This window comes from Heterodontus francisci, chromosome 38, assembly GCF_036365525.1.
Source record: "Heterodontus francisci isolate sHetFra1 chromosome 38, sHetFra1.hap1, whole genome shotgun sequence".
Lineage (NCBI taxonomy): Eukaryota > Metazoa > Chordata > Chondrichthyes > Heterodontiformes > Heterodontidae > Heterodontus > Heterodontus francisci.
Window position 1 is genome coordinate 38,835,008 of NC_090408.1, and position 15,087 is coordinate 38,850,094.

The window sequence follows — 15,087 nt, forward strand, 5'->3', positions numbered from 1 at the left end:
AGAGTGGGGAAAGGTAGATTGGTTAAGTTATAGTCCATAAAAAAGGTATACAGTCTTTGGATTTTGGTGATTTGGCTGGCTTCCAGCTGAATTCAGTAGTCCTGAGCCTTTTAGTTTGAAGACGTAGATGATTGGTTTGGTAAGTCTCTTGGAGATAGCGATGCGGATGATTTCCTCCCAACGGGGTTTCTGATTGTAGCCGGAGTATGTGGACGGGGGTGGGGTAAAGAGAGAGAGAGGGAAAGGGAGAGAGATAGAGAGAGAGACCGCCACTTAGGGTCAGAGTCCAGTTGCTTCTCCCCTGCTGCAGAGAAAAACATTGGCTTAAAACCACAGATGGGGAGGGGCATTTCACATAGTCACTCAGTCATTCAAACATTTAGCAGTTAGCAGTATTTCTCTGCTTGCTGAGAGAACAGGTAGTTCCTTTAAACTTCCTGGGTCTTGGTTCTTGCTTGAGACTGAGCAGACATTTTGTCTCTCTCCTCACAGTCCTTTACAATGTAGGAAACAAGGTAGCAAACTAGTTGATCATCTTAAGCTGAAAGGATGATTTTGCTAGCTGCTTGTCTTTTAAAAATATCTTTAAAAAAAAATACAAGTTCAGATCTCCAGCCATGGGACCAAAAAAAATTATCATTCAACAAAACACATTTGCAATAACAACTGGTTAGACCTCAGCTGGAGCACTGTGGCCAATTCTGGGTGCCACACTTTACAAAAGATGTCAAGACTTTGGAGAGGGTACAGCTGAGATTTACTAGAATGGTGCCAGGGACGTGGGACTTCAGTTATGGGGAAAGAATGAAGAAGCTGGGATCGTTCTCCTTAGAGCAGAGAAGGTGTAGGGGAGATTTGATACTACTTTTCAAAATCATGATAGGTTTTGATAGAGTAAACAAGGAGAAACTGTTTCCAGTGGCAGAAAGGTCAGGAACAGATTTAAGATAACTGGCAAAAGCACCAGAGATGAAATGGGGGAAAAAAAACTTTACGCACTGAGTTTTTATAATGTGGAATGCACTGCATGAAAGATGGAAACAAATTCGATAGTAACATCAAAAGGGAATTGGATATATACTTGAAAAGGAAAAACTTGCAGGGCTATGGAGAAAGAGCAGGGGTACAATGGGACAAATCCTTCTGTGTTGTATCATTCTATGATTTTCTGCTATGATAGTGCCATTGCCTGCCTTATGCATGCTTTATTCAGCCAGTGGTAAACACAAAATAAACCTACCTGATTTGGCAGCTGAAATACCGGCTTTAAGTCTTATTTTCCCGGGTAGTGCCCTTAGTTAAACCAGCAATTTTACATTTACATTTTACACTGCTGGCTGTGCGAGACCAGTGCATCAGGCACCAGAACAGGTGTTGTGGAAAGTAAAAGCAGCTTTAGTTCATTTAGAATGTGCAATACTACTGAACACTGGGAGCATTTCATAAAAATGACAGCACTGTACACAAAATTAAAAAAAAAGAAATCTTCGTTTTGGATTTGGAGACCTACATCTGAATCTGGCACTATATAGAAGTATGAGAAAGTACAGGATATGAGTAAGGAAGGATTAGAGTAAAGAAGGATTAGAGTACGTAGGCCCCATATGGAGGCAGAACCCACATGGGAGAATGATATCCTTCTACGCTAATATTTCTATAATTTCAAATTGCCCAATGGGTTTAATCTCACATAGCTAGCACCATTTCTATGAAATAAATCATTATCAAAGAATGTTCATATTATGTCAATGCTTGGAGGGGGATGACACTGCCGAATCACTGATCAGCATTACAGTTTCCATTGCGAATTGGGCACTTATTGAGGGCATCAACAAGAAGACTGTTTTACCAAGGTCTGCAGCTGCTAGAAAACTAGACTGAATGTGCATTATGTGAACAGGTAGATCAGGCACCAGAAGTGCAATAATGAGAAAGGCCATTTGGCAAGCAGGGTACAGCCATCTGGTGGTTATGTTACTAGACTAATAACCCAGAAACCTAGACTCATAATCCTGAGAACAAGTTCCATCATGGCAGTCAAAAATCACTGAAATTATTGCGAGGCATCCATTTTCTAGACGTTCTAACCTGCGTACATTATAATGTGATCAGTCTACAAGACCAATAATATATTGCTAATAATATATTATATACATAATATATGTGGTAAACATTTTGTGTAATTTCAAAGAAGTTATTGAAAATAGTAATATAAAATAAACATCAGATAGATTTGCTTGATACAATAATATTTGGGAAAATACTCAAAAGAGAACCATAGCAATTCGACTAATGGGCAAGGACATTTTTAAGCTGGATTTTCATGGGCTACTCTTTACTCAAAGCAAAAAAAAATTCCATTCAATTAGACAGTGCTGCAAAAGCCCATCATATAAAAAGGGACTTATGTGTTTGAAGTAAGCTTACTGATTTGTCCAGCTGTGCTTTTTGCTGGCCTTTTTCCTTTAATAAACTATATTAAGATTAGATTGTTAGAAGGACAATATTCTTAGTACTTGCACAAATGAACAGTGACAGAAAATACCACTCTTAATAAACACATTTTTACATTTAATACTTAGGCCTTAAGTGTAATTAAACATCCTAAAGGACTTGGCACCATCTAAATATTACAGATTATAAATATAAATATTTGGGGTCAGTTAGCCTATTGCTGCAGTGCACTCACATGATTCTCTATGCAATGGTGGATACAACTTTGTGCCCAAGGCTCCCCAGACTGTGAGATTTCCTTGCTCACCAGATTTTAGACAGATTGTCAGCTAAATGCCCTAGACACAATTTGTTTTCTCACAAGGAAGAAAATAAAATTGCATTTTTACTTGCCAATTTTCTCCCCATCTCTCCTGAAGGCACTGACAATGCTTAGGTCTAGTTCCATGGACACGCGTCACCCTCAAGTAGCTTTCCCAAATGGCCATTATTTACACCTGCACTCTCAGCTACTTAACTATAGGGAGACAGCAACAACTTGTGATTATATAGCACCTTTAACATAATAAAATGTCCCAAGCTGCTTTCCAGAAGCATTGTAAAGCAAAATTTGACACGGAGGCACATAAGGTGATATTAGGGCAGATGATCAACAGCATAGTTAAAGCGGTAGGTTTTAAGCAGTGTCTTAAAGAAAGAAAGAGAGGTGGAGACGTTTAGGGAGGGAATTCCAGGGTTAGGGCCTTAAAGGCTGAAGGCATAGCCAGCAATGGTGAAACAATTAAAATTGGGGATGCTGAAGAGGCCAGAATTAGAGGAGCTATCTATCTTGGAGGGTTGTGGGGTTAGGGGGGTGAGGCTGTATAGGGATTTAAAAACAAGGATGAGAACTTTAAAATCAAAGAGTTGCTTAACGGGGAGCCAATGTAGGTAAGCGAGCACAGGGGTGATGGGTGAACAGGACTTAATGCGAGTAAGGACATAGGCAGCAGAGTTCTGGATGATTTCAAGTTTACAGAGGATAGAATATGGGATGCCAGCAGGAATGCACTGGAATAGTCAAGTCTAGAGGTAACAAAGGTAAGGATGAGGGTTTCATCAGCAGATGAGCTGAGGCAGAGGCGGAGTTGGGCGATGTTACGCTGGTGTCCTTAATGATGGTGCATATGTGTTTGGAGGCTCATCTCTGGTCAAATATGACACCAAAGTTGGCAACAGCCTGGTTCAGTCTCAGACAGTGGCTAAGAAGAGGGATGTATTCAGTAATTAGGGAATGGAGTTTCTAGCTGGGACTGAAAACAAGGCTTCAGTCTTCCCAATATTTATTTGGAAGAAATTGCTATTCATTCGGTACTGAATGTCAGACAAGCAGTCTGATAACTTAGAGAGAGTGGAGGAATCTAGGGAGGTGGTAGTGAGGTACAGCTGTCGTCAGTGTACATGTGAAAATTGATGTGCTTTTTGGACGATGGCACTGCTGGACAGTATATAGATGAGAAATAGGAGGGGGCCAAAGATCGATCCTGAGGGAACACCAGAAGTAACTATGTGGGAGTGGCAATACAAGCCATTGCAGGTGGCATCTGGTTACAATTCGATAGGTAAGAATGGAAACAGGTGAGTGCAGTTCCAGATGGACGATGGTGGAGAGACATAGGAAGAGGAATGTGTGGTCAACTGTGTCAAAGGTTGCGAATTGATTGAGAAGGGTTAGTTTACCTTTATCACAGTCACATAGGAAAGTGATATCAAGGTTGAGTCTGAACCTGTCCTTGCCCAACTTTCATGCATGCCGTAGTCGTTGGACTGTGATCAGGAGTGGGAATTATAATTGATTTTCCTCTCCGTACACTGGAGTCAAATGTTGCACCCTTCACCTCTCCCCTGCTGAGAAAATTCAACACAGACTGGAGACTGGATATGGAACTTTCCTGTAAATATGGCTGAGCTAGTCACTGAAGGGAGGAGCTGGAGACTTTTAAAAATTCAACAGTTAAATCATGAGCTTCTGATATTCCTCTAAGCAGTCAGTCTGCAGTTGCAGAGGATGAACAGCACACTGCCTGGCAGCCATCATGGATGCAGAATTATATAAAAGAGACTAAAAAGTAGATAATTACAATTATGAAGTGGGGGGGGGGGGGGAATACATTTTAAAAAAGTTAGTAAAATAAACAGGTTGTCAAATTGCTACGTTTACTAATGCTATGCTTTGCGAAATTGATTGTCCTTTAAAGATGTGCCTCTCCTTACTCCTAAAGGTGTTCTGCAGACTTATAAACGTAAAAGGGTTTAATATTATTCACCCAAATTTATGCAGTTACTTTATTCAGATACTTTTAACAAAAAAGAATAGATTATTTTAACACCTTGATTTAGAGGTTGATCATTCCAAAAACAAGGAAAACAAGGACATATGTACTGTATATTAGTAAATGGTCTTGCATTGCCCACGGTCAGTTGATGAATGATTTTTTTTTAACATACAAGATGGCAGCAAGTCGTGAAAGAGACTTCAGAAACCTGATCCATGGAACTATCTTGTGGCCAGGCCCTTTGATCAAAGAAAATTAGGTGGGAAATGTTGACACAGCAACTTATATTCCTAAATGTTGCTAGAAAATCACTAAATTTTTTTTGACGGCAGGCATTAGGGTTTATGGACAAAAAGCATGCACCCTACACAAAACTTTTAATAATATAATTGATATAGCCAAAGAGAAAGAAACTAATAACAGTATCATAAGGTATTGTATATATGGGAATAAAGCATATATCTAAATGGAGCATGATAGCCGCTGTACAACATCATACACGTGGATAATATAGGATGAAACATCTGGGTGCCTCATTCTGTAGGGTGGGGGCAGAATATACATCTGGTAGAACCAACACCATCCCTGCCACAGTCCAAGCAAGCACAGTGGCTGAGGATGACTAATTTCTTTCAAATTAATTATGATTAATTTATTGTTAATCTCACTATTTCATTACTTTCCTAATGAAGTGTACTTGAAACTGACTTTATTTTTAATTCTTTCATGGGATGTGGTTGCCGCTGGCAAGGCCAGCATTTGTTGTCCATCCCTAATTGTCCTTGACAACCGAGTGGCTTGCTAGGCCATCTAGGAGGGCAGTTAAGAATCAACCACATTGCTGTGGGTCTGGAGTTGCATGCAGGCCAGACCAGGTATGGATGGCAGATTTCCTTCCCTAAAGGACATTAGTGAGTTTACAGTGTTATGAAAGTGCCTCTGTGCTTTGTTAAATATACTTTTTGAGTATTCATTTTTGAAAGATCAAAGAAATTTTAAACTTTGCGGTTTTCAATGGGGGTTATGAAAAGGCCACTTGACTTTGAAAAACAGTCCCTGGAAATATTTTTTAATAGGGGCACTGAGAGGTCTTGTGAGGAAAACAAATCTTTCTGGGAAACCACCTGACTTCCAACAACAACAACAAGCCTTTCTGGAAAACCACCTAACTTCCAGCTCGATAAACAACAGAGAACTTTGAATACCTGGAGACGCTGTTTACAAAGAAGTGACAGGTCAAGATTGATGGAGGTAAAAAGGTTGACCTCCTCCTGTCGGTTTCGCTTTTTAATTGTTTTAAGTTAGGGTTGAACTGTATAAAAAGGGAGAGAACTTCCAAGGAGAGAAGAGAATTCTCAAGGAAGGACTGAAGACCACAACCCAGCTCAGCTTTCCAGCGCCTCGCTAAAAGACCCTGAGAAGTCCACTGTGTCAACTCATCTTGTGTCCTGTCTTTGAAGGAAAGCCTGCTAAATTAATTCTCAATGCCACCTGAAAAGAACTGTTCTGAAAGATCCCAGTGACCCGTCTACTTGTACTCTGAGGCCAGACTGTATGTCAGTTTTGGAACACAACATATCTCATCTGCTATTTCTTCAAGAACGAGCAAGTATTCAGCTCGTGCTTTTTTGTCTGTAATACAGCTCTAAAAAAAAACTTTATTTTTCCGGTTAACCAGTGTACATGTGAATGTGAGGAGCGAAGGCAAAAAGGAAACTTTAATATTTCAATCTGTGTATTTATGCTTTACTTCATTACTGGTTAAGACTTGTGCTATAATAATAAACTGATAATTTTGTTGTTTATTATAGAAATCTGGTTGGTGTGTTTTATTCTGGGATAAAAAGAGAGCATATGATTGACCATATTGGTAAGTGGAAAAATTTAAATATATGTGTGACCTCCGGAGAAGCGGGACTAGAATAAACAGTGCACTCCTCCTGCCTCTGTCGTAATAACAGCTTAAAACAGATTCCAGCAACAATTGCACAATCTTCATTATCCCACTCTTTTGGCAATGAAGGTGATAGAAGCACAGTAGAATCTAGATAAATGCACACATGAATTCATCCTGATTCACAAAATCTGGGTGCACAAATGTTTCTCTACAAAATAGTTATGTATTCATCAGGATCTGACTGCATCTCTTTCCAGTACATATATATTATTACATTTGCTTGTTAAAAGTAGTATACAGAGTTTGAAGAATAAATTGCAACAATGTGTTTTGTGATTGCCTCAAGAAATACAATATTGTTCAATTTCTATTTTGGCAATATTGAGAAAGGCATTATTTACTTGTCCTTGTGACAATAGTAAAGGATTTACTCACTGCCATGTACGCATTTGTTCCCACATACGTTTTGGCTATCGAATTCACCAACTACAAGAGAAAAGAGAAATGAGAAATTAATTTGAGATTTAGGCAAAAATCAATAAGATTTTGAAGAATACTGCATCTTCACATTCTTAGGTTAAAAAAAAAGTGAGCTGATATATTCAATAAATTTTAGGTTTCTTTGACAAGTGATTATTGGTATTTTATCTTCTTTAATTGAACGGATGGTATGGTCTGGGATGTAGACAACTTTATCAACAACAACTTTCTTTTAGTAAACATACCAGGGTACTTCAAAGAGAAGATATGGATCCTGTGCAGTCTTTGAGTTGTGGGATATAATTAAGCAATCGGAAAGTAGGATTTGAAAAGGCTTTTATAATGGAGAAAGAAGAATTTAGATTGCGAGCTCCAGTGGTGAAGACATTTGACAGTGCAGTAGAGGGAGTGGGGGTTATAGTTCACTACAGGAAGTGTATAAAATGTTGGAAGACCTAATAACAAGCACTAGGACATAAGACTGGAGGATGTTGCATGGGTGGAATTGCGTGAGGTGATAGCAAACTGTTAAGGAATTTATTATAACTTCAATGGCTGAGATTTTGCTGGAGCAGGGCATCTCACATGGCCCATTAGACATTTTGCCTCATCCTTCAGCTTGTAAACCCTTTGTCCTGTAAATTCTGGAGTTGATAATCGGATGGTGAGGACAAAGGAGCATCTGAGACCTTACTGAATGATGACAGAACCAACAGTTCTGTCTCCTTAACCACTGAGATTTAACGATTGAGAAAGAAATTGAATAACAATGGAGAACGAAGGTGAATTAAAATCAAATCAGGTACTGAAAGAGAAATAGAGGGGGAAGGAAAGACTGGATTAAGAAAGAGAGAACAAGGGACAGAAAGCAAAAGTAAAAAGAAGAATTGAAAATTTGAAATATTTTAAATCTCTAAGAATTTATTACATGCAGGAATGAGGCTCGACAGTTTAAAATTGATATTACATTAACAATTATCATGTACATAACAGCACAAGTACCTTTTTTAATGACAAGTCCCAACTTCCTGTGGCACCCTTAACTCAAGTTTAATGTGTGAGTCAACAAGTTCTTAAAAATAACTGGGAGGTTGAGGGCGAGCTGCCGTTTTTGTGAGGTTAATGGCAGAGTGGGTACAAATCACCCAGCCACTTATGGTGATTAACAATTAATGGGCTATCCTTGCCACAGATTACTGGAGAATTACACATTAATTACGGTGGGCGGCAATTAACTTGTTATTTTGTCAGCCAAGGTTTTGTCTAATGTGTCGGAAAGAAGGACAGGGACAAACATGGCTTAGTGCGTGTCAGGAATTAGGCAGTAACATTTGGATCAGTTGAAGTTTATGTAGGGTGGCACTTGGGAGGCTGGCAAGGAGGGTGATGTAGAAGCCAAGCATGGAATTCCGTGGCTGGTAGGATGAACCAAGGTTGAAGGTGGACAGTGTTGGTGCAATGCAAGTAAACAGACTTGGTCATGGAAACTCAGTTCAGTATTGAACAAGGTAAAATTGTGTGCTGTTTGGTTCACATAACAAGCAGAAGAGATGGATAGAGTTCAGGGCGAGGGTACAGAGTTTTTGGTAAGGAGATGAAGAGGATGGTTTTATGTCCAAAATATGTACTCAGTCCAATGGTGTTTGTCCTCTCTTTTGCCACGGACCTCTGTGACCCTTGTCATCCCTCATGCATGATGAAGTACCTCAGTATGACCAAGGTACTCAGCCTTGCAGTGTAGCTGAGAAATTAGAGAATTAATTTAATTTAAGGAAACTGCCATGGCTAAACTTAGTGAAGTGAGAAATTTTAACCAAGGCCATATGAATTGGGAGCCATTGAATCCTATGATCTGATGTTCCAGGCTGCATAGTCCAGCAGACCTTTCCTGTTTTGAACCATTCATCTAAAAATAGTTTTCTTTTTACAAAGTTTTCCTATCCCAAAGGTTGCAACTGCAGATGCTGATTTATTAGTTGTCAGTAACATCACATTCTTTACTGTCTGGTTTATCTTGCTGTTCCAAACATTCAAGTAAATACTTCATTTCTTTTACATCATAGTTTATTCAAACACATTGGCTAACACAATGTTCGAGATATGAATTTTGTTGGCAGTTTTGTACATCATCATCTTTCCCTGAGACCAATTCAAAAATCTAACCAGCACAAGTCCTATGATCCTATTATATATATAATATATATATATAGTACAAGGTATTTCTTCTCTGTAATGATATTTCTGCACTCAGTCAAGGAGAGGTCACATCACAATAAAAATACTTCCAAAAATTCATTCCACTAAAATTAATACTATATTTACTCAGTGAGTAAACCCAATATAGTAACGCATTTCTGACTTTCAGCTGGATAAATTGGATAAATATTGTAGCAAATGGGAACTGTTAACACACATCCACCTTCAACATCAAGACTTAATCAGATAATAGTCAGGAAGTAGAAAAAATGGGTTATCAACAGCTAGTGCTGATAAGTTATATATTTCACAATGGCTTGGAAACCATCAGCATATCCAAGTATTTGGCCAGTAGCCTTTGACAAGTGAATGGCATGAACCTATACCCAGTGCAGTGAAAATATGCTAATAAGTTAGACTTTACATCCTGTAAGAAAATAGCACAATCTTTCAATACTTCATGAACAAATATCAATATTTATATTTTTTCTAAATATTTTAAATAGTAGAATATACTTATGAAACACATTTTACTGGGAAAGCAAAAAATAGTTCCTTGACCTTCAAATCAATATGGCTACAAAATAAACTTGTATCGCTCCATTACAAAAGCTCGAATCACTTACAACAAAGTCAGCTTTCTGAACATCTAACAGTCTGAACAAAATTGTCAGTCACAGGGGACCAGCACACTATCCTGACATGAGCTGTCTGCTTATACATTGACAAAATGGAGAATATAAAATGCACTGGGGAGAATAGACTTTGACAACTTTTAATATACCACTGACCTTCTATTTCTTCAAACTCTTTGACTGAGAAAAAAGGGCGACTGCAATTCAAATCAACACCAAAGCAAGCTCACAGGTCACCACCACGAGTGTCTCAAGGGCCAAAAATGGAAATTAATTAAATTTTGTGCATCGCCTTGTAAATGCCCGCCACTATTGTTGATTTTCACATTAATTTTTATTGCAGGCCTCCACAGTTCCCCAGACACGGCATGTGCTCTGCCCTCCCTATTGTCTGGCCAAACATTTCATATCAAATACGCATATCAATGAACTGCTCTATTTTTAAATAGTAATTACAATATCAGCAATTTTTCTGTCATTAAACAATGAACAATCATACGCTGATGAAGGAAAGTCACTCAGAGACTAAATGTGAATAAGTCTCTCCCTCAACAGGGGGCCTCTGTTGTGCATCCCTTTGACTTGTGGCCAGGTGATTTGAATAAAGATGCCCCCATGAGCATACCTGGGTGCTCACTCCAAAATCGCACAGCTTGACCTGTCCTCGCGTGTTCACCAGCATATTAGAGGGTTTGACATCTGCAAAGGGACAGAAATAGGACATAGAAACAATCCCTTTTAAAAGCACCTCAGAATTTAATGATTCTGTAATTACAGCTATGACTCAGTAATGCAGACGATGAAAGCAACACAAAAGCTATATAGATTAGAACGACAATCTTTGCACCTGCTGCACACATTTATAATGCTGCTGAAAAGATTTTTCAAATACGTATTCTCATTACAACACAGACAATCAATGTTTTTGTATAAAGTAAAAAAAATACTATTTAATCAGTATTGCAAGATAGTTGATAGTTGGATCTATCCTGTGCCATTTAAAAATGCACAATTTATTAATGAACTCTCAACAAGCTCTGCTGGAGGCTCTTACCTCTGTTTTGGCAGCATCCCTCTCCTGCAAGGCATCAGCTCAGCTACTGTGTAACGCAGGAGGGAATTGGCAATTCTGAGTTAAGAACTTTCAACAGAGCTCAATAAGCAAGTGTAACCAATGACCCTTAAAAAAAAAATCAGCTTTATAAATATACAACTTTAAACATAGCTTTTACTTTTCTGTTGATTGCTTTGAAGCTGTTGTTTGAACAATACTGCCAATATCGACATCAGGAACTGACTAGAAGATAGTTACTAAGCTCAACAGTGTGAGGCAATTGACATCAGCAGAGACACAGTCATTAACCCCGGGTGCTTCAATTTAAACTGTGCATGTTAATTTATCTCTTTCACATGGTGGGGCTGAGGGACTTCTTTAAGCCGATTCCCCTGACCATCACTCAGCATTTCAACAAAAATATCCAACAACAGAAACAAACAAAAGGATGTTCAAGTTAATGGTAACTCTTTGTAACAGATTATTTTTCTAAAGGATACTGTTGAGGGGAAACCCATCCTTTAGTATTGTTTCTGCTTATAATAAAATGCAAACAAGGTTTACTGAGAATTAATTTTAAATTACCAGTTCTTCCCCTCCAGTAAGTAAATTGTTCCAGGCAATACAGCATAGAATGTTTCCAAAGTGCAACTGCATCTTACTTTGTGTTTGTGCGTACCTCTATTAATCAGATGTTTGGGAGTAACAGAATAAAGAATAAACCATGAGTGGGAAAGTGCAGCACATCTTCAACACAATTCCAGGGAATGTGGTGGAATTCTGATAATTTCATAACATACAAGAGTAGTCCTCAGAATCTTGAAATTGTTAGGTGATGCACTTCTAGTACTTGATTTTATTCTTCAGTTGTTTTGTTTACATCTTGCCTCATTGCAGCCAATTTCTCTGTGATGACCATTGTGATGGCACAGAGATTTAACAAACTTTTTGAAAAAATGTCATGGATTTTTTTTAAACATGTGGACTCACCATATAAAACAAAACTTTACCAATTTTTCTTAGGCCTCCGCCAAAATCATACAATCATCAAGGAGGCAAGCAACAGCAGCCAAGGGATGAATTTTCAACCAATTCTCCCTCCTCTTTTGCTGTGGGAACTGTCTGGTCTTTGCTCAGCAATTCCCTAGATTAGTGTAGATGAAATGGGAGATTTAGCATGGATATGTAACCTGTGTTTTACATGGCTGAGGTACGCTGCATGGTGCTCCAATATGCCACCTGATTTAACCAGGTATTTTAGGAACCAGTGCCACCATCAGTGTCCATGTTATAAGAAACAAAAAAAAAAATCAATTTTTATCTTTCGTTTTTCTCTGCATTTGTGTAGTTTCTAGTAAAAAAAAGTGATTCTATCAAGGTGATTTCATTGAATAATAGTAACCTAGATGTGTCCAACTAGTTTGGTGATTGTTTTGATGCTTTAGCTACTACTTCACTGGATTAAATGACATGAAAACTAAGGTTTACTCAGCAAAATTTGGGAATTTGTCAACAAATTCTGAAACAGTCACTTAAATTTTCATGTGAAACTAAAGGTCAAGGAAACTTCAAATAGAACAGAAACACTTCAAGTAAACCTCTGAAACCAAAAGTTAATGGTGCCTTCCACTTGGGCAAGGTACTAAAGAGCTGCTGGCACCCATGAAGTTAGATAGCAGTGCGAATCATCATTTACAGGATAGGAAAGGAAGTAGAGCCAAATGATAAAATTTCACACCAGCAACAGTGACATGCTTTCTTTCACTGATGTAAAAGTATTCTGCACTTGTGCATTTAATCCTTTAAACTCATGAAATGATGACAGTATCTCACTGTCACTGCTGAGATGCCCTGTGTAACTATGTTTGACTAACCCATTCTTAGGACTACATAACTTAACTTCATTAGGAATTCAATCTTCATTTGATGTTACCAGTATTCAGCATTAAATTGAAGGAGTAGAAATGAAACAAGCACAATAAAATACAACACTGATATAAACAAGTATGAATTCAAACTCTGAATAAAAAGAAAAAGAGAGAATCTAATGCATAAGCTTTTACAGATTCATCACCTAAAGATGACACCACTATGGTTTTGAAAGCTTGTAAATACAGCTGGCGCCAGTTGATGGAGATGTGGCTAACTTAGAGAGTTAGATCAATACTGATGGGCTTGGATTAATGGAGATGATCTGATAAATGAGATAAGTTCATTTTCACCAAAGTGTCCCAATTAATAGGCTTCAACTATAAAATGATGGTTTGAAATAAAGCGTGCACTTAACTGATCTCAGCCAGAGCAGAGGAAGAGGCACTACAACTCACTACACTTCACTGGGCAACAGGAAGGAGTTTGGACCGGTACATGCTCTTGATTGCTACACCAGACTGAACATGTGCCAGGTAATGGCAGGATCAAGGTCGTCTGTGATGCTCTTCATAGTTAGATATGCTGTTGGCATTCACTGCCAAGATTCACAGTTAAATAAAAGCATTAGGATAAGCTACAGGAGGACATTCAGTGCCTAGTGAACTGAGTGGGTCACGAGAGGACAGGACAGAAGGGAAGTGAAGAAAATTTGAATAGAAACAACTTAACTTCTCATGCAGTAACTAAATTCCATTATGAAAACTCCTGAACACAAACATGCACAAATGTAGCAAAAAACTATGATCTAACCTTGCATATAGTTCCCTACAATATATCCAAGTGCAGATCTATTGTCTATGTTGTTGACATCAGTATCTTTTGCCACTCTGATGATCAGTTGAAAACCCAATTTTATACTCGCCTGTTCACCAAATGAATTATTTTAGCCTTCCTGAATATATGAGATTTTGAGAAAAACAAATCACTATACACACCTCGGTGCAAAATCTTTAGGCTCCACAGGTAGGTAAGGCCTTTCACAACCTGCAAGGTTAAATAAGGAAAAAAACATTACAATGATTCTAAATATTCTTTAGAATCTGTTACATTTGTGCCACACAACTGTCAATGATTATCTCCAACAAGAGAGTCTAACTACCTCTCCTTGACATTCAATGGCACTTTCATCATCAAATTTCCCCATCATCAACATTTTGAGGGCCACCACTGACCAGAAACTTAACTGGACCAGCCACTTCAATATTGTGGCTACAAAAGTAGGTCAGTGGTTGGGTAATCTGCAGCGAGTGACTCACCTTTTGACTCCACAAAGCCGTTCCACCATCTACAGGCACAAGTCAAGAGAGTGACAAACACTCTCCAATTGCCTGGATGAGTGCGGCTCCACAAACATTCAAGAAGCTTGACGCTATACAGGACAAAGCAGCCCACTTGATTGGCACCTCATTCACCACCAGAGCATCGTGTCTGCAATGTGTACCATGTACAAGATACACTGCAGCAACTCTCCAAGGCTTCTTTGAGAGCATTTCCTGAACCCACAACCTCTACCAGTCGCGTGGGTAACACCACCACTTGCGAGTTCTCCTCCAAGCCACACATCATCCTGACTTGGAACTATATCACCGTTCCTTCATTGTTGCTTGCCTGTGATGCCCAAAAACTCTGGAAAGTTAATGACCTAAAATTGTCCATGACGGTCAGGAAATATTGAAGTGTCTCAATTAGGTGATGATACAATAAAACAGTATTTTGTACCATAAAATCTCAGTATTTGAAACAAAAATATTTAAAAACTTTTTTAATGATGGAATACATACCACTGGATATCCCTCAGGTCATCATTCAGAAACAATCACATTCTGTATAGCTATTCTCCAACAGTCATAGTCTGAACCTGATGAAACCACAAATAACTAAAAAGCCCAAACAACCACAGGGAGTGAGTAGCACCATTGGCTAGTACCCTTCTTTAAATATAGTACACATACACCCAGTTAATGTAGAATTTATGTTTTCTACGTCTTGTAGCAAGTCCCAGATTCCTGAAGTGGAACATTTCCTAGTACCTCCCAGAACTCTAAATCTAAACCTGTTGAATTCCTTCCCTAAATCCAGAGCAATTAGGAGCTGAGAAGATTATGAGAAGATGTACAAAACCTA

At 38.5% G+C, this 15,087-nt stretch overlaps 1 protein-coding gene across 12 annotated transcripts in view; it reads right to left on the reverse strand.

The window, feature by feature from the left end:
* map2k5 (mitogen-activated protein kinase kinase 5) overlaps positions 1-15,087 on the reverse strand; it is a 352,983-nt gene that overhangs the window by 153,220 nt on the left and 184,676 nt on the right. For all 12 annotated transcript variants that reach the window (XM_068018166.1, XM_068018162.1, XM_068018165.1 and 9 more), the window contains 3 exons: positions 13,899-13,947; positions 10,603-10,676; positions 7,102-7,152 (listed from right to left, as the gene is read on the reverse strand). In XM_068018166.1, coding sequence (XP_067874267.1) covers positions 7,102-7,152; positions 10,603-10,676; positions 13,899-13,947 — 174 coding nt within the window. The remainder of the gene's footprint in view (positions 1-7,101; positions 7,153-10,602; positions 10,677-13,898; positions 13,948-15,087) is intronic.